The sequence below is a fragment of the Pristiophorus japonicus genome, unplaced genomic scaffold (genome assembly GCF_044704955.1).
Source record: "Pristiophorus japonicus isolate sPriJap1 unplaced genomic scaffold, sPriJap1.hap1 HAP1_SCAFFOLD_29, whole genome shotgun sequence".
Classification (NCBI taxonomy): domain Eukaryota; kingdom Metazoa; phylum Chordata; class Chondrichthyes; family Pristiophoridae; genus Pristiophorus; species Pristiophorus japonicus.
This window is the reverse complement of record NW_027252668.1, coordinates 3,162,812-3,189,111: the sequence shown is the minus strand read 5'-3', so window position 1 is coordinate 3,189,111 and position 26,300 is coordinate 3,162,812. Positions and strand designations below refer to the sequence as shown.

General features: G+C 45.1%; 2 protein-coding genes across 5 annotated transcripts in view; one reads left to right on the top strand and one right to left on the bottom strand.

The window, feature by feature from the left end:
* The window catches only part of LOC139248205 (zinc finger protein 23-like), a 114,888-nt gene extending 88,819 nt beyond the window's left edge, over positions 1-26,069 (top strand). The window contains exons 1-4 of one of the 4 annotated variants that reach the window (XM_070871954.1): positions 1,081-1,137; positions 2,774-2,860; positions 19,215-19,303; positions 24,620-26,069. In XM_070871954.1, coding sequence (XP_070728055.1) covers positions 24,727-25,908 — 1,182 coding nt within the window. In that variant the 5' untranslated portion in view covers positions 1,081-1,137; positions 2,774-2,860; positions 19,215-19,303; positions 24,620-24,726 and the 3' untranslated portion in view covers positions 25,909-26,069. Of the gene's footprint in view, positions 1-1,080; positions 1,138-2,770; positions 2,861-19,214; positions 19,304-24,619 lie in introns of those variants that run through there. The other 3 variants (XM_070871955.1, XM_070871952.1, XM_070871956.1) reach the window with 3 other exon arrangements.
* LOC139248125 (uncharacterized) lies at positions 8,378-13,848 on the bottom strand. The gene is made up of 2 exons (XM_070871874.1): positions 13,589-13,848; positions 8,378-8,570 (listed from the first exon to the last, which is right to left on the bottom strand). The coding sequence occupies exons 1-2, from the start codon at positions 13,846-13,848 to the stop codon at positions 8,378-8,380; spliced, it is 453 nt and encodes a 150-aa protein (XP_070727975.1).
* Positions 26,070-26,300: the final 231 nt, after the last annotated feature.

The following is a 26,300-nucleotide window of genomic DNA, read 5'->3' as shown; positions in this document are numbered from 1 at the left end:
TGGCACCCAACTCATCACTGTTTGCCAACCAGAAAATGACCCATTTATCCTGACTCTCTGTTTGCTGTTAGTTAGCCAATTCTCCATCCATGCTGATATATTGCTCCCAATCCCATGAGCTTTTATCTTATGCAGTAACCTCTTATGTGACACCTTATCGAATGCCTTCTGGAAATCCAAATACACCACGTCCACAGGCTGCCTCTTATCTACCGTGCTTGTTACATCCTCAATGACCTCCAGCAAATTTATCAAACGTGATTTCCCTTTCATAAAACCATGCTGACTCTGTTTGATTGAATCATGCTTTTCCAAATGTCCTGCTACTGCTTCCTTAATAATGGACTCCAGCATTTTCACAACAACAGATGTTCGGCTAACTGGTCCATAGTTTCCTGGTTTTTGTTTGCCTCCTTTTTTAAACATTTGCAATTTTCCAATCTGCTCGGACCTCCCCAGAATCCAGGGAATTTTGGTAGATTACAAACAATGCATCCACTATCTCTAGTCACATTTCTTAAGACCAAAGGATGTAAGTCATCAGGTCCAGGGGACTTGTCCGCCTTTAGTCCCATTATTTTACCGAGTACTACTTCATTAGTGACAGTGATTGTAATAAGTTCCTCCCTACCTATAACCTCTTGATTGTGCACTTCGGTATTACTCACAGTGAGAGTGTTTAAACTAATCTCGGACTCTTTCTGTCAGATATTAACTCCTGCACGGTCCCAGCAAACACTCCCACTCCCTTGTCCCTCCGATGTTTCTGCAGGATTACTTTGTGAAGACGGGCTCATGGAGAGAGAAACACCCTGCACGGAATGATCCCAAATTGAGCATCTCCAAGGGACAAGGCTCCCAGCTTTAATCATTCTCTGTCCTTTCCCCCCAGGCCCAGTTCCTTTGTCAGATTCTAATGAAAGTGAATTGGGAAAAGTGCACTTTGATTTTTACAGGCTGAATTATTGCAGAGAGCTGCGCGTGCGCGGCTCAGCCCCGCCCCCTGTGTCGATTCCCAGTGAGCAGAAGAGCGCATGCTCCCTCCCCTCCCCCAGTCCTGCCTGTGATCACCATTCACTCAGTGAGCGGAAGAAGATGGTTTCAAACAGCCAAGAGTGGAGAGACCGCGGCCCCTGGGTAAGGCAGCGAGCAGCAGCCTCCTTACAGCAGCGCAGCGCTTTGGGAGCGTGTCCGCAGATGGGCTCAGAGACCGGCACTGAGTCCGGGGAGAGTTCAGGGGGAGTCAGGGGCTGTGTGTAAGGGGCGGAGTGAAGCAAGAACCAGTGTCAGTGCGTGGTGTGAGTGGGGGGAGGGAGAGGCCATTCTCAGGCTGTGTGTGGACAGTGTGTGTCCAGGGGGAAGGGAGACAGAATGGGCAGAATCTGCTGTTTACAATCATTGCTGCTTTCTCTCTCCTAACCAGGAGTGAACGTTCCTGGTTTAGTTCCGTCGGGGGCTGTTTGTTTGTCAGAGGCAGAGTGGAGCAGGAACTAGTTCCGGAACATGGAGTGAGTGGGGGAAGGGAGAGGCCATTCTCGGGCTGTGTGTGGACAGTCTCTTACTTTCTACTTGAGGATAAAATGGTCCTCTGATGACTCTGGTTGTAAGTAGTACTTACAGTAGCATCTCATGGTTCTCCGCAGGCTGTTGCACATGAACCAATGAACGTTACTTGGTAGAGTTTGCTTGATGGCTCCTGCATAAGTATGACACTCGTTAATCGTTTGCACTTCAGTCCCCCGCTCCTGATCTTTGGGCCCCCTGTGTGGAGGGGAGCGGGCAGATCGAAAGTTCTCCTCATCGGACTGCTCCTGGGCATGGCCAAGGTGGCCATTAACCGGTCCAGGTCACGGGCGGTCGAGGGGGTGTTTAGCCCGACTGCCTGCCTCTCTTCCGCGGTTATGTTCGAGCCAGGGTTTCCCTGGAGATGGAGCATGCGGTGTTCACCGGTACGCTCGCGGCCTTCTGTGAGAGATGGGCGCCAGAGGGACTGGAGTGCATCATCACCCCCAGGAACCAAATTTTAATTTGATCCATTCAATGCCAAAGTTAAATTTGTCTGTTTTAATGCCCCTTTAATAAGGGGGCACTTGATTTATTCTTTTACTAAAATAGTTGTGTATACAGTGTGGGGTAACAGTGAAAGTAAATCACCTCGCTCTTTCAAATCATTGCTGCTTTCTTTCCCCAAATCAGTAGTGATTGTTCCTGATTCAGTCCCAATCTCACCGTGTTTGTTGTTCTTGGACAGTGAACAGTGGAAACACACCCTGAAGGTGAGTATGTGAGGAATTTCACAAAGTGTATTTATTGCAGACACCAGGTGAGGAGTGTGGGAGAAGACATTTCAAGCATCGGTTATTTTGTTTTGGTGCATTGAGTTGTCCAGAACCGTGTTGCTGGTGATCGAGAGCCTGTCGCTCCCTCAGATACATCAGGATCTGGGCCCTGTGACATTCTGTTAACTACACAGACCCTCAACTCAGTTTCAAAAGACTGAAAACAATTGTTGTACAGCCCAGGTACTATAGTTATATTCCAGGAAGAGATTCAGAATTTTACAAGTAGTCCCATGGGAGTGGGAGATATAAACCTGAACTGTTCCAATCGGGTGGTCCTATTCATGGACCAGTGCTGTTTGTATCGTGGTTTCCCCTCTCCAGATACTTTACTTTATTATAAACAAACATGTTAATTATAACTTTACTTTTTATATTCTCCCACTCACCTGTCCATATCATAACTAATATTGTTCTCGTATTATTATTCTCAGAGAAGTACTTCACTGAGCCTGAATAAATGTGATCTTTCCTCCACCCGGAACACAAGGAACAGTGCTGTCAGCACCTTCTCACTCACAGTAAGTATATTATCACTTACAGAGCGCAGAGACATAAAACTGGTCTCAATCCTATTGTCATAGGCAGCAGAAGCTGTCAGTCCCACAGTGATCTGAATTTCCAGAGTTACATTATGAATCCCACAGTCACTTGGAGCAGTAGAATAAGATGTTGTTTTAAAGTCCAAACATATCGCACTGAGAGACAGATCCATTTTCACTCACTTACTCACAAACACAGGAACAGATAGACACTGACACAGTGTCAATCCACACTGCTGGCATACACGGACTGTCAACCAGTGCAGGCAGCTCCTTCCCACACACAGTAAGTACATTATCACTCACAGAGCGCAGAGACACAGAACTGGCCTCAATCCTATTATCACAGGCAGCAGAAGCAGTCAGTCCCACAGTAATCCACAGTACAAGAGTTACATTGTGAATCTTACAAGGAGCAGTAGAATCAGACGCTGTTTCACCATTGAAACAGATCAAACTGACCTGTAGATTAAACACCCGCACTCACTTGCCAGAAACTGGCAGGTAGAGAATAAAACACACAATCACATACCTTAATATATAAGTTAGAAAGTAAAAACCATACTCTCATATCAGAAGCTGACGGGTACAGAGCAAAAGCAATAATCACGTATCAGGAAAGGAGAGATTCAGTATTAAGCCATCTCGAATATACCAGAAAATGACAGGTGCAGAATAAAACCCACACTGCTGTACCATAGACTGACAGATACAATCTACAACCCACACCCACATAGATGAAAGTGACATGCACAGAGTAAACTCCACACCAGAGAGTGACAGGTAGAGTGTAAATCCCAGAGTCACATGTCAGAAAACAGAGGTAAAAAGTAAAACTGATACTTTAGCTCAGAAACTGTCAGATTCTGCAATGCAAGACATATTGCCATCTCATAAACTGGCAGATGCAGAGTGAAACCCACACACACCTATCAGAAAGGTAAAACCTTTACTCACATATCAGACAAATTCAGGTAGAACATAAAACAGATATTCACGTTCACATACCAGAGACGGGCAGATACAGAGTCAATCCCCGCTCATATAGCAGGAACTGACAGGTACAGTCTAAAACATACATCCAAATTGCAGGAGCTAATAGGTGCTGATTAAACCCCCACACACATACCTAAATCTGACAGTTACAGAAATATACACAGACTCGCATATGAAAGACACATACAGTATAAAGCCCATATTCATGTATCATACATAAAAGCTGACAGTTACAAGTTAAACTACCACTCATAAGCCAGAAACTGACCAGTACAGATTAAAACAATACTCAAATACCAGAAACTGACAGGAACAGATTAAAACACACACTCAGATATAAGAAACTGACAGGTACAGAATAAACCCCACTCTCACATACCAGAAACTGACAAGTACAGATCATAACGCACATTCACATACAATAGACCGATAAGTACAGAATAAAACACATCCTCATATATCAGAAACTGACTGGCAGAGATTAAGCACCACACTCATCTATTGAATCTTACATATCAGAAACTGACAGGTAAAATAAAACCTACACTTAGATACTGACAGATACAGAGTAAATGCCACATTCGTGTTCTAGCGAAAGATACATACAGTGTAAATTACTAACCCACTAACTTGAAATCAACAGGTGCAGAATAAAGTACCCAATCACATACCAGAAAGTGACATGTACAAAGTAAAACCCACACTCACATAACAGATACTGACAGATAGAGTAAAGACCATCCTCACTTTCCAGTTATTGACTGGAACAGGGTTATAACGTCTCGCCCATACCTGAAACTGACAGATACAAAGGAAAAGCAACTTCCAATTAAGCAGAAACTGGCAGTTATAGGGTAGGACACTCACTAACATATCAGAACATAACAAGGAAAGAATAAAACCCAGACTCCCATAACAGATACAGAGAAAAGCATATACGCACATACCAGAGACAGACAGATACAGTGTGAACTCACACTCTCATACCAGAGACAGATAGATACAGAATGAACTCACACTCACAGACCAGAGACAGATCGATACAGAGTGAACTCACACTTACATACCAGAGACAGATAGATAGAGTGAAACTCACACTCACATACCGGAGACAGATAGATACAGAATGAACTCACACTCACATATCAGAGACAGATAGATACATAATGAAACTCCCACTCACACCAGAGACAGATAGGTACAGAATGAACTCACACTCACATACCAGAGACAGATAGATACAGAGTGAACTCACACTCACATACCAGAGACAGATAGGTACAGAATGAACTCACACTCACATATCAGAGACAGATAGATACAGAGTGAACTCACACTCACAAACCAGAGACAGATAGATACAGAGTGAACTCACACTCACATACCAGAGACAGATAGATACAGTGTGAACTCCCACTCACATACCAGAGACAGATAGGTGCAGAATGAACTCACACTCAATACCAGAGACAGATAGGTACAGAGTGAACTCACACTCACATACCAGGGACAGATAGGTACAGAATGAACTCACACTCACGTACCAGAGACAGATAGATACAGAATGAACTCACACTCACATACCAGAGACAGATAGGTACAGAATGAACTCACACTCACATACCAGAGACAGATAGATACAGTGTGAACTCACACTCACATACCAGAGACAGATAGGTAGAGAATGAACTCACACTCACATACCAGAGACAGATAGATACAGAGTGAAACTCACACTCACATACCAGAGACAGATAGATACAGTGTGAACACCCACTCACATACCAGAGATAGATAGGTACAGAATGAACTCACACTCATATAAGAACATAAGCAATTGGAGCAGGAGTTGGCCATTTGAGGGTCAGGATAAAGCTTCATTTGGAAAGACAGGGATTAATCAAGGACAGTCAGCATGGATTTGTTAAGGGAAGGTCATGTCTGACTAACTTGATTGAATTTTTCGAAAAGGTAACCAGGAGGATCGATGAGGGCAGTGCATGTGATGTAGTGTATATGGATTTTAGCAAAGCATTTGATAAGGTCCAACATGGCCAACTGGTCACAAAAGTAAAAGCCGATGGGATCCAGGACAAAGTGGCAAGTTGGATCCCAAATTGGCTCAGAGGCAGAAAGCGAAGGGTAATGGTTGATAGGTGTTTTTGTGACTGGAAGGATGTATCCAGTGGGGTTCCGAGGGGCTCAGTGCTGGGTTCCTTGCTTTTTGTGGTATATATCAATGACTTGGACTGGAATGTTGTGGGTATGATTAAGAAGTTTACAGCTGACAGTAAAATAGGCTGTGTGGTTGATAATGAAGAAGAAAGCTGTGGATTGCAGGAAGATATCAATGTACTGGTCAGGTGGGTGGAACAGTGCCAAATGGATTCAATCCAGAGGGGTGTGAGGTCATGCATTTGGGGAGGGCTAACAAGGAAAGGGAATACACATTAAATGGTACGCCACTGAAAAGTGTAGAGGAACAAAGGGACCTTGGAATACATGTCCACGGATCCCTGAAGGTAGCAGGCCAGGTAGATAAGTTGGTTAAGAAGGCATATGGAATACTTGCCTTTATTAGTCTAGGCATAGAATACAAGAGCCAAGGAGGTTGTGCTTGAACTGTATAAAACACTGGTTAGGCCGCAGCTGGAGTACTGTGTGTAGTTCTGGTCACCACATTACATTAAGGTGTGATGGCACTGGAAAGGGTGCAGAGGAGATTTACAAGAATGTTGCCTGGACTGGAGAATATTGGCAATGAGGAAAGATTGGAGAGAGGAGGCTGAGGAGAGACCTGATTGAGGTGTATAAAATTATGAGGGTTCTGGATAGAGTGGAAAGGAAGGACTTGTTTCCCTTGGCAGATGGGTCAACAGCCAGGGGATATAGATTTAATGTAATTGGGGGGAGGTTTAGAGGAGATACGAGGGGAAATGACTTCACCCAGCGAGTAGTGGGGGTCTGGAACACACTGCCCGAAAGGGTGGTAGAGGCAGAAACCCTCACGACATTTAATACTTGGATATGCACTTAAAGTGCCGTAACCTTCAGGACTAGGGACCAAGAGCTGGAAAATGGGATTATGCAGGATAGCTCTTGGTCAGCCGGCGCGGACGCAATGGGCCAAAATGGCCTCCTTCCATGCTGTAAATTTCTATGATTCTATGATTTGCCCCTCGAGCCTGCTCCGCCATTGAATTAGATCATGGCTGATCTTCTACCTCAACTCCCGTTGCCCGCACTATCCCCATATCCCTTGGTTCCCTTAGTATCAAACAAAATGTCAATCTCAGTCTTGAATACACTCATCACCTGAGCATCCACATCCCTCTGGGATAGAGCATTCCAAAGATTCACAACCCTCTCAGTGAAGACATTTCTCCTCATCTCAGATCTAAATGGCTGAGCCCTTATTGTGAGTCTAACACTCCTAGTTCTGGACTGTCCATCCAGTGGAAGCAGCCTCTCAGCATTTACCCTGTCAATCCCCCTCAGGGTCTTATATGTTTCAATAAGATCACCTCTCATTCTTCTCATCTCCAAGTGTATAGAACTACACCTTTCACCTTCCGAAGTGCTTGCTGTACCTACATGTTAACTTTCAATGTTTCGCGTACAATGGCACTCAAGTCCCCCTGAATTGCAACATTTACTAATCTCTCAGGTTTTAAACAATATTCTGGTTTTCTATTCATATAAAGTAAAACCTCCACTCATACCAGAAACTGGCAGATACAGAGGAATACCCACACTCGCGTACCAGAAAATGAGAGTTACAGAATAAAACCCACAAATGTAATTCCAGAGACAGACAGGGACAGAGCAAAACCCACGTTCTCATTTCAGACACTGACAGGTACATAATAAAACCCACATTCACAGACCAGAAAGAGAAGATACTGAAAAAAAAAATCACACACACAAAGCAGGGACTGATGGATAAAGACTAAAACCCACATTCACGTAAACCCCTCTCTTCCACAGCAGAAATTGACAGGTAGAAAGGAAAACCCACACTCATGTAGTGGTAAATGAATGGTACAGAGTAAAACTCACTCACACATCAGAAACTGACAGGTACAGAGTGGAACCCACATTCACAAACTAGAAACTGACAGTTACAGCGTAAAACCCACTCTCACTTTTCACAACCTGACAGTTAGAGTAAAACACAGATTCGCATATCAGAAACTGACAGGTAGATTAAGTCCCACATTCTCAAACAGAAACTGATACATACAGTGTAAGCCACACACCCACTTAGCTGAAATCAGCTGGTACATAATAAAATGCGCACTCACACACCAGAACTGGTGCAGAGTGAAACTCACTCACATACCAGAGACAGATAGATACAGAGTGAAACTCACATACTCTGTGTTGTACCATTATTTTATAAAAGGCGATAGCAGAATGAATAAATCAACAAAATTAACACTGTGGTTTCCTCTTAAAAGAGCCGTTCCCTTTTTTAATGCTTTTTCCTGTGTTGTGAATTTATTTGCAATGGTCACCGCCTTTGTCCCATTCCGACACGGCGTGCTTGGCCAGCTCCCCGGGCAGCACCAGACTCACAGCGGTCTGGGTGTGGACACAATCCACAACAGCCAAACTATTGGAGGCTGGTGCCATCTCCTGGCTGCCAGCCAGTAGTGCAACAAGATGACCATCCATCAGTAACTGTTTTAAGCTGGAGACAAATAACCTGAACACCTTGTTTACATTCAGATTACAATGATTGCAGTTAGTCCTGACTAAAGCTCCAAAGACCCATGGTGAGTGTCTGTCAATACAGAGGTTTACATGTTAAACTTAGTGTGATGGTGCTATAGTGCTGAGCATAGCTGCCTTCCCAGGGGTTGACTCAGGTTTCATTCTCGGCCAGCACAAACAGGTTCCATTTAATACAGTTTATGTCACCATGTCGCAGTTTAGAACCGAACACGAGTGCCTTCCAGCAAATGCCATTTCTCTAACATTTACAAAGCACATTCATCATCCATTTATTTATCACATAAAATTGAGGTTTCATTTATTTTTGGTGATAACTATTGTTTAATCTAGAGGGGACTGAAGAAAAAGTAACTGGGGTGAGGACTCAGTCCAGACTTTAAACTAATAAATGGGGTGAGGGCTCGGTCCAAGCAAGATTACTATTGACAGTGACCATTTGTAATTGGAGGGAAGGTGTCCCAGCACCGTGCTTACATTCTGATTAAAATGATTGCACAGCAATTTATTTGTCCCGCTGAAGACCTGTAAGAAGCAGTTTGTCTGCAAATACAAAATGACTGATATGTGGGCGATGGTGGTATAGTGCTGAGCATAGCTGCCTTTCAAGCAGTTGACCCAGGTTCGATTCTTGGCCATCTCAACCGAGGTACTTTTAATATCCGTCGCAGGTCAGAACTGAATTATGGGATCTTGCAGCAGGATTTTACAACAAGACAATTGTCAATCCCATTTGTAAATTAAAATTAACAAAATTAAACTAAAAGGGACTTCAAACTAATAAATGAGTACTCAGTGAAAAACTACAGTAAAAATGGTAGTTAAATGTCCAAAAAATGGGTGAAGAGCAGAGTTCGGGTCCCAAACAGTGCCAAGGATACTCCAAGTGAAGGTAATAGTAAAACAACGAATGTAGTTACAGCAGCAGTGACAGACAAGAAAGGTGTTGAATTTAACGGTATGAGATAGGCGGCATCAATTCTCAATTAAGCAGAAACTGTCAGGTACAGAGGAAGACCCACCCTCACATACCAGAGACAGGTATACACAGAGAAAATCCCACCCTCACACACCAGAGACATATATAGACAGGGAAATTCCCACCCTCACATACCTGAGACAGATATAGACAGGGAAAATCCCACCCTCACATAGCAGAGACCGATTATATACAGGGAAAATCCCACCCTAACATACAGGAGACAGATATATACAGAGAAAATCCCACCCTCACACACCAGAGACAGATATATACAGGGAAAATCCCACCCTCACACACTTAAGGAGGTGGTCTTGGAAATAGTGGATGCGTTGACAGTCATTTTCCAACATTCCATTGACTCTGGATCAGTTCCTATGGAGTGGAGGGTAGCCAATGTAACCCCACTTTTTAAAAAAGGAGGGAGAGAGAAAACAGGGAATTATAGACCGGTCAGCCTGACATCGGTAGTGGGTAAAATGATGGAATCAATTATTAAGGATGTGATAGCAGTGCATTTGGAAAGAGGTGACATGATAGGTCCAAGTCAGCATGGATTTGTGAAAGGGAAATCATGCTTGACAAATCTTCTGGAATTTTTTGAGGATGTTTCCAGTAGAGTGGATAAGGGAGAACCAGTTGATGTGGTATATTTGGACTTTCAGAAGGCGTTCGACAAGGTCCCACACAAGAGATTGATGTGCAAAGTTAGAGCACATGGGATTGGGGGTAGTGTACTGACATGGATTGAGAACTGGTTGTCAGACAGGAAGCGAAGAGTAGGAGTAAATGGGTACTTTTCAGAAAGGCAGGCAGTGACTAGTGGGGTACCGCAAGGTTCTGTGCTGGGGCCCCAGCTGTTTACACTGTACATTAATGATTTAGATGAGGGGATTAAATGTAGTATCTCCAAATTTGCGGATGACACTAAGTTGGGTGGCAGTGTGAGCTGCGAGGAGGATGCTGTGAGGCTGCAGAGCGACTTGGATAGGTTAGGTGAGTGGGCAAATGCATGGCAGATTAAGTATAATGTGGATAAATGTGAGGTTATCCACTTTGGTGGTAAAAACAGAGAGACAGACTATTATCTGAATGGTGACAGATTAGGAAAAGGGGAGGTGCAAAGAGACCTGGGTGTCATGGTACATCAGTCATTGAAGGTTGGCATGCAGGTGCAGCAGGCGGTTAAGAAAGCAAATGGCATGTTGGCCTTCATAGCAAGGGGATTTGAGTACAGGGGCAGGGAGGTGTTGCTACAGTTGTACAGGGCATTGGTGAGGCCACACCTGGAGTATTGTGTACAGTTTTGGTCTCCTAACCTGAGGAAGGACATTCTTGGTATTGAGGGAGTGCAGCGAAGGTTCACCAGACTGATTCCCGGGATGGCGGGACTGACCTATCAAGAAAGACTGGATCAACTGGGCTTGTATTCACTGGAGTTCAGAAGAATGAGAGGGGACCTCATAGAAACATTTAAAATTCTGACGGGGTTAGACAGGTTAGATGCAGGAAGAATGTTCCCAATGTTGGGGAAGTCCAGAACCAGAGGTCACAGTCTAAGGATAAGGGGTAAGCCATTTAGGACCGAGATGCGGAGGAACTTCTTCACCCAGAGAGTGGTGAACCTGTGGAATTCTCTACCACAGAAAGTTGTTGAGGCCAATTCACTAAATATATTCAAAAAGGAGTTAGATGAGGTCCTTACTACTAGGGGGATCAAGGGGTATGGCGAGAAAGCAGGAATGGGGTACTGAAGTTGATTGTTCAGCCATGAACTCATTGAATGGCGTTGCAGGCTAGAAGGGCCGAATGGCCTACTCCTGCACCTATTTTCTATGTTTCTATGAAAATCCCACCCTCACACACCAAAGACCGAAAAACACAGGGAAAATCCCACCCTCTCACACCAGAGACCAATTATATTCAAGGAAGATCCCACCCTCACACACCAGAGACAGATATACAGAAACACAGAAAATAGGTGCAGGAGTAGGCCATTCAGCCCTTAGAGTCTGCACCGCCATTCAATGAGTTCATGGCTGAACATGCAATCTCAGTACCCCATTCCTGCTTTCTCGCCATACCCCTTGATCCCCCGAGTAGTAAGGACTATCTCTAACTCCTTTTTGAATCTATTTAGTGAATTGGCCTCAACAACTTTCTGTGGTAGAGAATTCCACAGGTTCACCACTCTCTGGGTGAAGAAGTTTCTCCTCATCTCAGTCCTAAATGGATTACCCCTTATCCTTGGACTGTGACCCCTGGTTCTGGACTTCCCCAACATTGGGAACATTCTTCCTGCATCTAACCTGTCTAAACCCGTCAGAATTTTAAACGTTTCTATGAGATCCCCTCTCATTCTTCTGAACTCCAGTGAATACAAGCCCAGTTGATCCAGTCTTTCTTGATATGTCAGTCCCGCCATCCCGGGAATCAGTCTGGTGAACCTTCGCTGCACTCCCTCAATAGCAAGAATGTCCTTCCTCAAGTTAGGAGACCAAAACTGTACACAATACTCCAGGTGTGGCCTCACCAAGGCCCTGTACAACTGTAGCAATACCTCCCTGCCCCTGTACTCAAATCCTCTCGCTATGAAGGCCAACATGCCATTTTCTTTCTTAACCGCCTGCTGCACCTGCATGCCAACCTTCAATGACTGATGTACCATGACACCCAGGTCTCGTTGCACCTTCCCTTTTCCTAATCTGTCACCATTCAGATAATAGTCTGTCTCTCTGTTTTTACCACCAAAGTGGATAACCTCACATTATACTTCATCTGCCATTCATTTGCCCACTCACGAACCTATCCAAGTTACTCTGCAGCCTCATAGCATCCTCCTCCCAGCTCACACTGCCACCTAACTTAGTGTCATCCGCAAATTTGGAGATACTACATTTAATCCCCTTGTCTAAATCATTAATGTACAATGTAAACAGTTGGGGCCCCAGCACAGAACTTTGCGGTACCCCACTAGTCACTGCCTGCCATTCTGAAAAGTACTCATTTACTCCTACTCTTTGCTTCCTGTCTGACAACCAGTTCTCAATCCACGTCAGCACACTACCCCCAATCCCATGTGCTTTAACTTTGCACATTAATCTCTTGTGTGGGACCTTGTCGAAAGCCTTCTGGAAAGTCCAAATATACCACATCAACTGGTTCTCCTTTGTCCACTTTACTGGAAAAATCCTCAAAAAATTCCAGAAGATTTGTCAAGCATGATTTCCCTTTCACAAATCCATGCTGACTTGGACCAATCATGTCACCATTTTCCAAATGCGCTGCTATGACATCCTTAATAATTGATTCCATTATTTTACCCACTACTGAGGTCAGGCTGACCGGTCTATAATTCCCTGCTTTCTCTCTCCCTCCTTTTTTTAAAAAGTGGGGTTACATTGGCTACCCTCCACTCGATAGGAACTGATCCAGAATTAATGGAATGTTGGAAAATGACTGTCAATGCATCCGCTATTTCCAAGGCCACCTCCTTAAGTACTCTGGGATGCAGTCCATCAGGCCCTGGGGATTTATCGGCCTTCAATCCCATCAATTTCCCCAACACAATTTCCCGACTAATAAAGATTTCCCTCAGTTCATCCTCCTTACTGGACCCTCTGACCCCTTTCATATCCGGAAGGTTGTTTGTGTCCTCCTTAGTGAATACCGAACCAAAGTACTTGTTCAATTGGTCTGCCATTTCTTTGTTCCCCGTTATGACTTCCCCTGATTCTGACTGCAGCGGACCTACGTTTGTCTTTACTAACCTTTTTCTGGGGGAGGGGCGGGTACAGACACTGAGTGGGGCGGGGTTGGGTGCAGCCAATGCCAACGAGTCACGAGGGATCCCCGGGTCATTTTCAATGATTTCTATCTGGAATCTGAGCTCGGTACAGGGATTATTTGATTCCGGGATCAGCTCTTTTCTGAGAGGCGTGGGTGGCTCTGAGAAGAGCCTTTGGGTTTAAATGTTTAGAAGTTGCCTTTTTATTTACTTTTTGGGTGCTGCTTTCTTGGCCTTTGCTGATTTGGGCGTGGCCTTGACCCTCGGGTTCTCCACCTTTTTGGCCGCCTTCACTTTCTTGGGACTTTTGGGCTTCTTCACCGCCACCTTCTTCCCAGCCGGCCCTTTCGCTGTCTTTTTTGCCGTTGGCACCTTCTTGGTGCTCGTTTTCTTGGCTGCTGCTTTCTTGGCTGCTGCTTTCTTGGCTGCTGGCTTCTTCACCTTCTTTCCCACTTTCTCCTGGGGATCCATCTTAGCGATTTTGAAAAAGCCCGAGGCGCCTGTGGAAAGTATTTTTATCTAAGCTGATACCATACGGTATTTGTGTGCCTTTTGATTAAAATGGAGTCCTGGCCCTTCCAGAACTTTCTGCATTTTAGCAGTCAGCTTGCATAAACAGCTAAACCTGCTGTTAGATGGCTGATGGCCATCAGACAGCTAGGAGACAAGTCATGCTGAGACAAGTAACCCCCCATGGTGCTCTCCTATTGTCTACACTACAGGAGTTCCATGTCACCCCACCCTTATCTTCTAGCCATTATCTCTTTCCGAGACCTCATCCATTTGATGCAAACAGATAAACTGACCAGGAAATTGAAACAATCCTGACACAATACAAGACAGGTGATAGCCCATTACCTATGACTCATGGAGTAATGGCCGTTTGGCTTTCTGATAACCCTGACAAAAGGAAATATCGGGACACCATGTCAGGACCAGGATATAGTAATTAACTCTTTATCTGTATTCACTGACTGTGAGACAGAGCAATACACAGGGAGAGGCCAGAACTTTGGTTTTACTGTATAAATATCTTGTTAAACTGAACCATTTCGGAGGTGTTCATTTAGCCCTTGACTGAGTGAAACCTACCCCTTGCGAGCAAGTAAATTAAAAAGGAAACTTCTACCGGAGCTGTAAGTGTCGGAGTCATTCTTTTCGGAGGTCGAGATTTCGACACGCCCGTGCCCTTGATCTGCTTCAGGGAGCCATTCATCACATTCTTCTTAATACTGAATCTGATCTGGGACCCGCGCTTCTCCACATCCACGCTTTTGGCCGCCAGAGCCTTCTTTATCGTGGCCAGGGACATTCCCCTGCAATCCTTGCCATCGGCCACAACCTTGAGGATGTTGGTCGCCCAGACACAGACAGATGCAGTATCAGTTTTACACTTTGTATCAGTGTCTCCATAATACGCTCAGTAACAGTGCCACACCTTCACGTATTGCACCAGAGAGAGAAACAGAGACATTATCCGTCTTGCACTTCCAAGAGTGTTTCCACATCACGCTAAATAACAGTATCCCGCCTTCACAACCAGTACAAGAGAGAGCGGATATCAGCAGAGAGAGAGGAGAGGTCTGAGCGAGAGACAGGAGAGTGCGAGGTAGGGCAGTGAGACACAGAAAGACATGCACAGTATCAGTTCCAGAATGACCTGTGAGGTCCCGTTTTATTCTGGAGAGGCAGAAGATGAAGTCTCCTCTCTCACTATATTGTACCAGAGACAGACACATTGTGAATCCCACACTGCGGGACAGTGTCAGAGAGTGAGAGAAACAGTGTCCCACATTTATCACTTGCTTGGCTGTGATCAGAGCAGGAGTAGGCCATTTGATCCCTCAAGCATGCTCTGCCATTCAATAAAATCATGGCTGATCTGATCATGGACTCAGCTCCACTTCCCTGCCCGCTCCGCATAACCCTTTTGTGATATCTGTATACTTGTATTTACTCTGTACAGCTACCAGAGGGCTCATCCCCTGGAGTCCCAAGGATCCCATAATTCTTTGGGAGCACAGGTATTTAAGGAGGCTTCCCAGGTTGGAGAGGCACTCTGGAGACCTGCAATCAAAGACAAAGGTCACACTTTACTTTGAGCTCACAGTGTTCAGTCTGACTCTCTCCACACACACACCTTTACTCCATTATCGCTCAAAAATCTGACTATCTCCGCCTTAAATATATTCAATGACCCAGGCGCCACAGCTCTCTGGCACAGAAAATTCCATAGATTTACAACCCTCTGAGAGAAGAAATTCCTCCTCTTCCCAGTTTTAAATGGGCAGCCCCTAATTCTAAGATTATGTCCTCAAGTTTTAGTTGCCCCCATGAGTGGAAATATCCTCTCTGTATCCACCTTGTCAAGTCCCCTCATTATCTTATAAGTTTCAATAAGATCACCTCTCATTCTTCTGAACTCCAATGTTTTTAGGCCCAATCTACTCAAACCTATCCTCATAAGTCAATTGCCTCATCTTCGGAATCAACTGAGTGAACCTTCTCTGAACAGCTTCCAATGCAAGTGTATCCTTCCTTAAATACGGAGACCAAAACTGTACACAGTACTCCAGATGTGGCCTCACCAATACCCTGTACAGTTGTAGCAGGACTTCTCTGTTTTTATACTCTATCCCCCTTGCAATAAAGGCCAACATTCCATTTGCCTTCCTGATTACTTGCTGTACCTGCATGCAAACTTTTTGTGTTTCATGCACAAGGATCCCCAGATCGCTTTGTACTGCTGCACTTTGTAATTTTTCTTTATTTAAATTATAATTTGCTTTTCTATTATTTCTGCCAAAGTGGATAACCTCACATTTTCCCACATTATACTCCATCTGGAAGTGGACCTGAGTCCATGATCGGATTAGCCATGATCACACTAAATGGCGGACCAGGCTCGAGGGACTATATGGCCTACTCCTGCTCCTATTTCTTATGTTCTTATGGGCCACATTTATGTTCACTCACTTAGCCTGTCTATATTCCTTTGCAGATTTTTTGTGTCTTCCTCACAATTTGCTTTCCCACCCATCTTTGTATCATCGGCGAACTTGGCTAAATTAAACTCGATCCCGTCATCCAGGTCATTAATATTGATTGTAAATAGTTGAGTACCCAGCACCAATCCCTGCGACGCCCCACTAGTTACTGTTTGCCAACCGGAAAATGACCCATTTATCTCGACTCTCTGTTTTCTGTTCGTTAGTCAATCCTCTATCCAAGCATATATTATTCCCAATCCCGTGAGCTTTTATCTTGTGCAGTAACCTCTTATGTGGCACTTTATCGAATGCCTTCTGAAAATCCAAATACACCACATCCACTGGTTCCCCCTTATCCACCCTGCTCGTTACATCCTCAAAGAACTCCAGCAAATTTGTCAAACATGATTTCCCTTTCATAAAACCATGCTGACTCTGCTTGATTGAATCATGCTTTTCCAAATGTCCTGCTACTGCTTCCTTAATAATGGACTCCAGCATTTTCCCAATGATAGATGTTAGGTTAACTGGGTGATAGTTTCCTGCTTTTTGTCTGCCTCCTTTTTTAAATAAGGGTGTTACATTTGCAGTTTTCCAATCTGCTGGGACCACCCCAGAATCCAGGGAATTTTGGTAGATTACAAACAATGCATCCACTATCTCTACAGCCACATTTCATAAGACCACAGGATGTAAGCCATCAATTCCAGGTGACTTGTCCGTCTTTCATCCCATTATTTCACCGAGTACTACTTCATTCGTGATAGTGATTGTAATAAGTTCCTCCCTACATATAACCTCTTAATTATCCACTTCGATATTACTCTCAGTGACCGAGTGTTTGACTCTAATAGAAACATAGAAACATAGAAAATAGGTGCAGGAGCAGGCCATTCAGCCCCTCCAGCCTGCACCGCCATTCAATGAGTTCATGGCTGAACATGCAACTTCAGTACCCCATTCCTGCTTTCTCGCCATACCCCTTGATCCCCCTAGTAGTAAGGACTTCATCTAACTCCTTTTTGAATATATTTAGTGAATTGGCCTCAACAACTTTCTGTGGTGGAGAATTCCACAGGTTCACTACTCTCTGGGTGAAGAAGTTTCTCTAACTAAACTAATCTCGAACTATTTCTGTCAGATATTAACTCCTGCGCGGTCCCAGCAAAAACTCCCACTCCCTCATCCCTCCGATGTTTTTGCAGGATTGCTTTGTGAAGACGGCTGAATGGGGAGAAATTACAACATGCTGCGGTGCAGAGGGACCTGGGGGTCCTTGTGCATGAATCCCAAAAATTAGTTTGGAGGTGCAGCAGGTAATCAGGAAGGCGAATGGAATGTTGGCCTTCATTGCGAGAGGGATGGAATACAAAAGCAGGGAGGTCCTGCTGCAACTGTATAGGGTATTGGTGAGGCCGCACCTGGAGTACTGCGTGCAGTTATGGTCACCTTACTTAAGGAAGGATATACTAGCCTTGGAGAGGGTACAGAGATGATTCACTAGGCTGATTCTGGAGATGAGGGGGTTACCTTATGATGATAGATTGAGTAGACTGGGTCTTTACTCGTTGGAGTTCAGAAGGATGAGGGGTGATCTTATAGAAACATTTAAAATAATGAAAGGGATAGACAAGATCGAGGTTGTTTCCACTGGTCAGGGAGACTAGATCTAGGGGGCACAGCATCAAAATATGGGGGAGACAATTTAAAGCTGAGTTGAGAAGGAATTTCTTCTCCCAGAGGGTTGTGAATCTGTGGAATTCTCTGAAGGAAGCAGTTGAGACTAGCTCATTGAATGTATTCAAATCACAGATAGATAGATTTTTAACCAATAAGGGAATTAAGGGTTATGGGGAGCGGGCGGGTAAGTGGAGCTGAGTCCACGGCCAGATCAGCCATGATCTTTTTGAATGGCGGAACAGGCTCGAGGGGCTAGATGGCCCACTCATGTTCCTAATTCTTGTTATGTAAACACCCTGCACGGAATGATCCCAAATTGAGCATTTCCAAGGGACAAGGCTCCCAGCTTTAATCATTCTCTGTCCTTTCCCCCCAGGCCCAGTTCCTTTGTTCAGATTCTGATAAAAGTAAATTGGGAAAAGTGCACTTTGATTTTTACAGGCTGAATTATTGCAGAGAGCTGCGCATGCGCGGCTCAGCCCCACCCCCTGTGTCGAGTCCCAGTGAGCAGAAGAGCGCATGCGCCCTCCCCTCCCCAAGTCCTGCCTGTGATCACCATTCACTCAGTGAGCGGAAGAAGATGGTTTCAAACAGCCGGAAATGGAAAGCCCGCGGCCCCGGGGTAAGGCAGCGAGCAGCAGCCTCCTTACAGCAGCGCAGCGCAGCGCTTTGGGAGCGTGTCCGCAGATGGGCTCAGAGACCGGCACTGAGTCCGGGGGCTGTGTGTAAGGGGCGGAGTGAAGCAAGAACCAGTGTCAGTGCGTGGTGTGAGTGGGGGAAGGGAGAGGCCATTCTCGGGCTGTGTGTGGACAGTGTAAGATAACAGAGAACGTAAATCACCTCGCTCTTTCAAATCGTTGCTGCTTTCTTTCCCCAAATCAGTAGTGAATGTTCCTGATTCAGTTCCAATCTCACCGTGTCTGTTGTTCTTGGACAGTGAACAGTGGAAACATAACCTGGCAGTGAGGATGTGAGGAGTTTCACAAAGTGCATCTATTGCAGGAGAGGAGTGTGGGAGAAAATATTTTAAAACTGTTTATATTGTCTGGTGCATTGACTTCTCCATTGACTGCTGGTGATCGAGAGATACATTGTTGCTCTCTCAGATCCATCATAATCTTCACCTGCATCTTGTGACTAATATTGTTCTTGTATGATTATTCTCAGAGCAATATTCTTCAACCAGCCAGAACAAATGAGAGCTTTCCTCCACCCGGAACACGAGGAACAGTTCAGGCAGCTCCTTCTCCCACACAGTAAGTACATTATCACTCACAGAGCGTAGGGACACAGAACTGGCCTCTAATCCTATTATCACAGGCAGCGGAATCAGTCAGTCCCACAGTGATCCGAAGTGGCAGAGTTACATTGTGAATCTTACAGCCACATGGAGCAGTAGAATCAGATGCTGTTTCACCATTGAAACCGATCACACTGGCAGGTACATTAAACACCCACACTCACTTGCCAGAAACTGGTAGGTAGAGAATAAAACCCCTATCGGAACAAATAACAAATAGATAGTATAAATCGTACTCTCATATCACAAGCTGATGGGTACAGAGCAAAAGCCATATTCAAGTTTCAGAATCTGACGGATTCAGTATTTAACCCCCAGAACATACCAGAAGATGACAGGTGCAGAATAAAACCCACATTCCTGTACCATAGACTGACAGATACAGTATACAACACACACACACACACACACACACACACATACATGAAAGTGACAGTAACAGAATAAAATCCGCACTTGCACACCAGAGAGTGACAGGTAAAGTGTAAATCCCATGTGCACATATCCAAAAACTGAAAGGCAGTAAGTAAAATTGGTACTTGCATCGCAGAAACCGATAGGGGCAGAGTAAAACCCACATGCACACACCAGAAAAATGACAGGTAGAAGGCAAAATCTTCACTCCCATATCAGAAATACAGGTTAAAAAGTAAAATTGATCCTCACGTTCACATACCAAATACAGAGTAAATTCCACACTCTCACAGCAGAAACTGACAGGTACAGACTAAAACACACAATCAAGTAGCAGAAACAAATAGGTACAGATTAAACCCAGACCAACATAGCAGAAACTTAGAGGCACAGATTAAACCTCAACACACATACCAAAACCTGACGGGTACAGAATAATACACACACTCGCACATCAGAGACTGAGGATACAGTATAAAACCCACACTCACATATCAGAGGCTGACATATTAAAATCCACATTCCCATAACATAAATTGACAGACACAGTGAAATGCCATACTCACTTGTCAGTACTTGACAGGTACAGAGTAAAGACATCTCTTCCATACCAGAAACTGACAGGTACAAAGAAAAGCCCACTCTCAATTAAGCAGAAACTGGCAGGTATACAGTAAGGCCCACAATCACATATCAGAACTTGACAGGTACAGAATACCTTCCGGATATAAAAGGGGTCGGAGGGTCTAGTAAGGAGGAGGAACCGAGGGAAATCCTTATTAGTGGGGAAATTGTGTTGGGGAAATTGATGGGATTGAAAGCCGATAAATCCCCAGGGCCTGATGGACTGCATCCCAGAGTACTTAAGGAGGTGGCCTTGGAAATAGTGGATGCATTGACAGTCATTTTCCAACATTCCATTGACTCTGGATCAGTTCCTATGGAGTGGAGGGTAGCCAATGTAACCCCACTTTTAAAAAAAGGAGGGAGAGAGATAACAGGGAATTATAGACCGATCAGCCTGACATCGGTAGTGGGTAAAATGATGGAATCAATTATTAAGGATGTCATAGCAGTGCATTTGGAAAGAGGTGACATGATAGGTCCAAGTCAACATGGATTTGTGAAAGGGAAATCATGCTTGACAAATCTTCTGGAATTTTTTGAGGATGTTTCCAGTAGAGTGGACAAGGGAGAACCAGTTGATGTTGTATATTTGGACTTTCAGAAGGCGTTCGACAAAGTCCCACACAAGAAATTAATGTGCAAAGTTAAAGCACATGGGATTGGGGGTAGTGTGCTGACATGGATTGAGAACTGGTTGTCAGACAGGAAGCAAAGAGTAGGAGTAAATGGGGACTTTTCAGAATGGCAGGCAGTGACTAGTGGGGTACCGCATGGTTCTGTGCTGGGGCCCCAGCTGTTTACACTGTACATTAATGATTTAGACGAGGGGATTAAATGTAGTATCTCCAAATTTGCGGATGATACTAAGTTGGGTGGCAGTGTGAGCTGCGAGGAGGATGCTATGAGGCTGCAGAGCGACTTGGATAGGTTAGGTGAGTGGGCAAATGCATGGCAGGTGAAGTATAATGTGGATAAATGTGAGGTTATCCACTTTGGTGGTAAAAACAGAGAGACAGACTATTATCTGAATGGTGACAGATTAGGAAAAGGGGAGGTGCAACGAGACCTGGGTGTCATGGTACATCAGTCATTGAAGGTTGGCATGCAGGTACAGCAGGCGGTTAAGAAAGCAAATGGCATGTTGGCCTTCATAGCGAGGGGATTTGAGTACAGGGGCAGGGAGGTGTTGCTACATTTGTACAGGGCCTTGGTGAGGCCACACCTGGAGTATTGTGTACAGTTTTGGTCTCCTAACCTGAGGAAGGACATTCTTGCTATTGCGGGAGTGCAGCAAAGGTTCACCAGACTGATTCCCGGGATGGCGGGACTGACCTATCAAGAAAGACTGGATCAACTGGGCTTGTATTCACAGGAGTTAAGAAGAATGAGAGGGGACCTCATAGAAACGTTAAAAATTCTGACGGGGTTAGACAGGTTAGATGCAGGAAGAATGTTTCCAATGTTGGGGAAGTCCACAACCAGGGGACACAGTCTTAAGGATAAGGGCTGAGCCATTTAGGACCGAGATGAGGAGGAATTTCTTCACCCAGAGAGTGGTGAACCTGTGGAATTCTCTACCACAGAAAGTTGTTGAGGCCAATTCATTCAATATATTCAAAAAGGAGTTAGATGAAGTCCTTACGACTAGGGGGATCAAGGGGTATGGTGAGAAAGCAGGAATGGGGTACTGAAGTTGCATGTTCAGCCATGAACTCATTGAATGGCGGTGCAGGCTAGAAGGGCCGAATGGCCTACTCCTGCACCTATTTTCTATGTTTCTATGTAAAACCCAGACTCCCATAACAGAAATGGAGAGATACAGAGAAAGGCCCACACTCACATACCAGAGACAGATAGATGCAGAGTGAAACTCAGACTCATTTACCAGAGACTGACAGATTCAGCATAAACACTCACCTCCATAACAAAAATTGACAGAAAGTAAAACGAATACTCTATCAGTAATTGGTGGTACATAGTAAAACAATACTAACATACTGGAGAATGACGGGTATGAAGGAGAGCTCACATTCACATAACAGAGATGGACAGAGAGCACAAAACACACACACTCACACACCAGGAATGGAAAGATACAGAATGAAACCCACAGGCAATTACCAGAAATTGATAGGTACAGGATAAAACCCACACTCTCGTATTAGAAACTGACACACACAGTAAAACCCTCATCCACATACCAGAGATGGGCAGATACAGAGTCAACCCACATTCATATACCAGATACCCACAATATAAAAAAATAAGAACATAAAAAATAGGAGCAGGAGTAGGCCATACGGCCCCTTGAGCCTGCTCCGCCATTTAATACGATCATGACTGATCCGATCATGGACTCAGGTCCAATTCCATGCCTGCTCCCCATAACCTCTTATTCCCTTATCGGTTAATAAACTGTCTATCTCGATCTTAAATATATTCAATGTCCCGGCTTCCACAGCTCTCTGAGGCAGCGAATTCCACAGATTTACAACCCTCTGAGAGAAGAAATTCCTCCTCATCTCAGTTTTAAATGGGTAGCCCCTTATTCTAAGATTATGCCTCCTAGTTCTAGTCCCCCCTATCAGTGAAAACATTCTCTCTGCATCCACCTTGTCAAGCCCCCTCATAATCTTATACATTTCGATAAATCACCTCTCATTCATTCTTCTGAATTCCAATGAGTAGAGGCCCAACCTCTTCTCATAAGTCAATCCCTTCATCTCCGGAATCAACCTAATGAACCTTCTCTGAACTGCCTCCAAAGCAACTATATCCTTTCATAAATATGGAAACCAAAACTGCACGCAGTATTCCAGGTGTGGCCTCACCAATAACCTGTAACCTGTATAACTGTAGCAAGACTTCCCTGCTTTTATACTCCAGCCCCTTTGCAATAAAGTTCAAGATTCCATTGGCCTTCCTGATCACTTGCTTCACCTGCATACTAACCTTTTGTGTTTCATGCACAAGTACCCCCAGGTCCCGCTGTACTGCAGCACTTTACAATCTTTCTCCATTTCAATAATAACTTGCTCTTTGATTTTTTTTCTGCCAAAGTGCATGACCTCACACTTTCCAACATTATACTCCATCTGCCAAATTTTTGCCCACTCACTGAGCCTAACTGTGTCCTTTTGCATATTCTTTGTGTCCTCCTCACACATTGCTTTTCCTCCCATCTTTATATCATCAGCAAACTTGGCTACGTTACACTCAGTCCCTTCTTCCAAGTCGTTAATATAGATTGTAAATAGTTGGGGTCCCAGCACTGATCCCTGTGGCACCCCACTAGTTACTGATTGCCAACCCCAGAATGAACCATTTATCCCGACTCTCTGTTTTCTGTTAGTTAGCCAATCCTCAATCCATGCTAATATAGTACCCCCAACCCCGTGAACTTTTATCTTGTGCAGTAACCTTTTATGTGGCACCTTGTCAAATACCTTCTGGATGTCCAATTACACCACATCCACTTTATCCACCCTGTTCATTACATGCTCAAAGAATTCCAGCAAATTTGTCAAACTTAATTTCCCCTTCATTAATCCTTGCTGACTCTGCCTGACCGAATTTTGCTTTTCCAAATGTCCTGCTACTGCTTCTTTAATAATGGACTCCCAACAACAGATGTAAGGCTAATTGGTCGACAGTTTCCTGCTTTTTGTCTGCCTGTTTTTTCACCGAGTGCGGCTCTCAGGCCCCAGGTAACACCCAGTGCAGCTCTCAGGCCCCGGGTAACACCCAGTGCAGCTCTCAGGCCCCGAGTCAGAGCCGCCAAGCTTGGCACCAGCAAACCCCGGGAGCAGTGCCACCCGCACACCACTTGCATTTATGCAGCAGGCCCAGAAATTCCCAGTCGCTCTATCAGGGAGGGCGCTGGATGTGGAAGTCTCTCCCTGACCTCCTGTGTGGGTCTGTTCGTTGCATCAGTTTGAGCTGGAGTGGGGAGGAGGGAGAAGCTGCTGGGTTTCACCCCCAGTACTTCTGGGCCCAGTGGGACCAACAATTTCCCATGTGGGACTGTCATGGGAGGTGGGTTCCCTTCCCTGAAGGACAGTCGTGACCCAGATGTGTTTTTATGACAATCCGGCAGCTTTCATTGTCACGTTTTTCTAGTGCTGGCCCCACAAATGACCAGATTCATCAAGCTCAATTTCACAAACTGCCTTTGTGTTTTTGTGGGTTCTCTCTCACACTCCCTTTTTCCTGTTTGAAATTCACTTTATAGGGTATTAAAAGGGGAGGATTTGTAGACTGGAAGCTCAAACCAAACATCACTTCAAGATCTGACAGTCACTCGATACATCGGGACCGGAATATCATCAGCTTTTGACCATGGAAGCAGAAGGCACCGTTCACAGTGGGGAGAAACGGTACACGTGCTCTGTGTGTGGACAAGGCTTCAGCCAATCATCCAACCTGGAGAGACACAAGCGCAGTCACATTGGGGAGAAACCATGTAAATGTGAGGACTGTGGGAAACGATTCAACTACCCGTCCCAGCTGAAAATGCACCAGCCGTTTACCTGCTCCGACTGTGGGAAGGGACTCACTGCATCATCCCACCTGCTGACACACCAAGTTCCCACTGGGGAGAGGCTGTTCATCTGCTCCGACTGTGGGAAGGGATTCACTGCATCATCCCACCTGCTGACACACCAGCAAGTTCCCACTGGGGGGAGGCCATTCATCTGCTCCGACTGTGGGAAGGGATTCACTCAGTCATCCAGCCTGCTGAGACAGCAGCGAGTTCACACTGGGGAGAGACCTTTTAAATGTTCTGACTGTGAGAAGAGTTTTAAAAGCAAACAGCAACTCCTGACACACCAGCGAGTTCACACTGGGGAGAGGCCGTTCACCTGCTCCGAGTGTGGGAAGAGATTCACTCAGTCATCCAGCCTGCTGATACACCAGCAAGTTCACACTGGGGAAAGACCGTTCTCCTGCTCCGACTGTGGGAAGGGATTCACTCAGTTATTCGCCCTGCTGAGACACCAGCGAGTTCACACTGAGGAGAGAACTTTTAAATGTTCTAACTGTAAGAAGAGTTTTAAAAGCAAACAGCAACTCCTGACACACCAGCGAGTTCACACTGGGGAGAGGCCGTTCACCTGCTCCGAGTGTGGGAAGGGATTCACTCAGTTATTCGCCCTGCTGACACACCAGCGAGTTCACACTGGGGAGAGGCCTTTTAAATGTTCTGACTGTGAGAAGAGTTTTAAAAGCAAACAGCACCTGCTGATACACCAGCGACTTCACGCTGGGGAGAGGCCGTTTACCTGCTCCGAGTGTGGGAAGGGATTCATTCTGTCATACCACCTGCTGAGACACCAGCGAATTCACACAGGGGAGAGGCCGTTCAGCTGCTCTGAATGTGGGATGGGATTCACTCGGTCAGCCCACCTGCTGAGACACCAGCGAATTCACACTGGGGAGAGGCCGTTCAGCTGCTCTGAATGTGGGAAGGGATTCATTCGATCATCCAACCTGCTGAGCCACCAGCGAGTTCACAAGTGACTGCAGTGGTTGGATTCTGCTGTTATTGCTGCTGTTAATCACATCCTGGACTGAATTGTGTTCATTCTGACAGTTGGGGTTTATATCTCTTGTAACGCTGATATTAATAACTCCTGTAGCTGGACTGGAATTTAATATTTGATATATAGACACATAAATTAATGTTGCTTTCAACACATTGCTGTGGATTTTTGTCTTTCCCACCTGAATGTTTAGCATCACCTGGCTGGAGCTGAGAAAGGACAATCTGGGGGGAGGATCATACAGGGGGAACAGAATTTCAGCCTGGACACACTCCTTCAGGGCCACACTAAGATCACTTCATTCCTCTGAACTCAAATGTGTATAGGCCCAACCTATCGTCATAAGTCGACCCCCCTCATCTCCGGAAT

What these genes read in the sequence shown, in the direction of transcription:
- LOC139248125 (XM_070871874.1), bottom strand. Translation starts at nt 13,848, where the DNA reads ATGGATCCCCAGGAGAAAGTGGGAAAGAAGGTGAAGAAGCCAGCAGCC. An exon ending in AAGAAAGCAGCACCCAAAAA is followed by an intron (nt 8,571 to 13,588) that starts GTAAATAAAAAG and finishes ATTTGTCTCCAG; the next exon opens with CTTAAAACAGTTACTGATGG.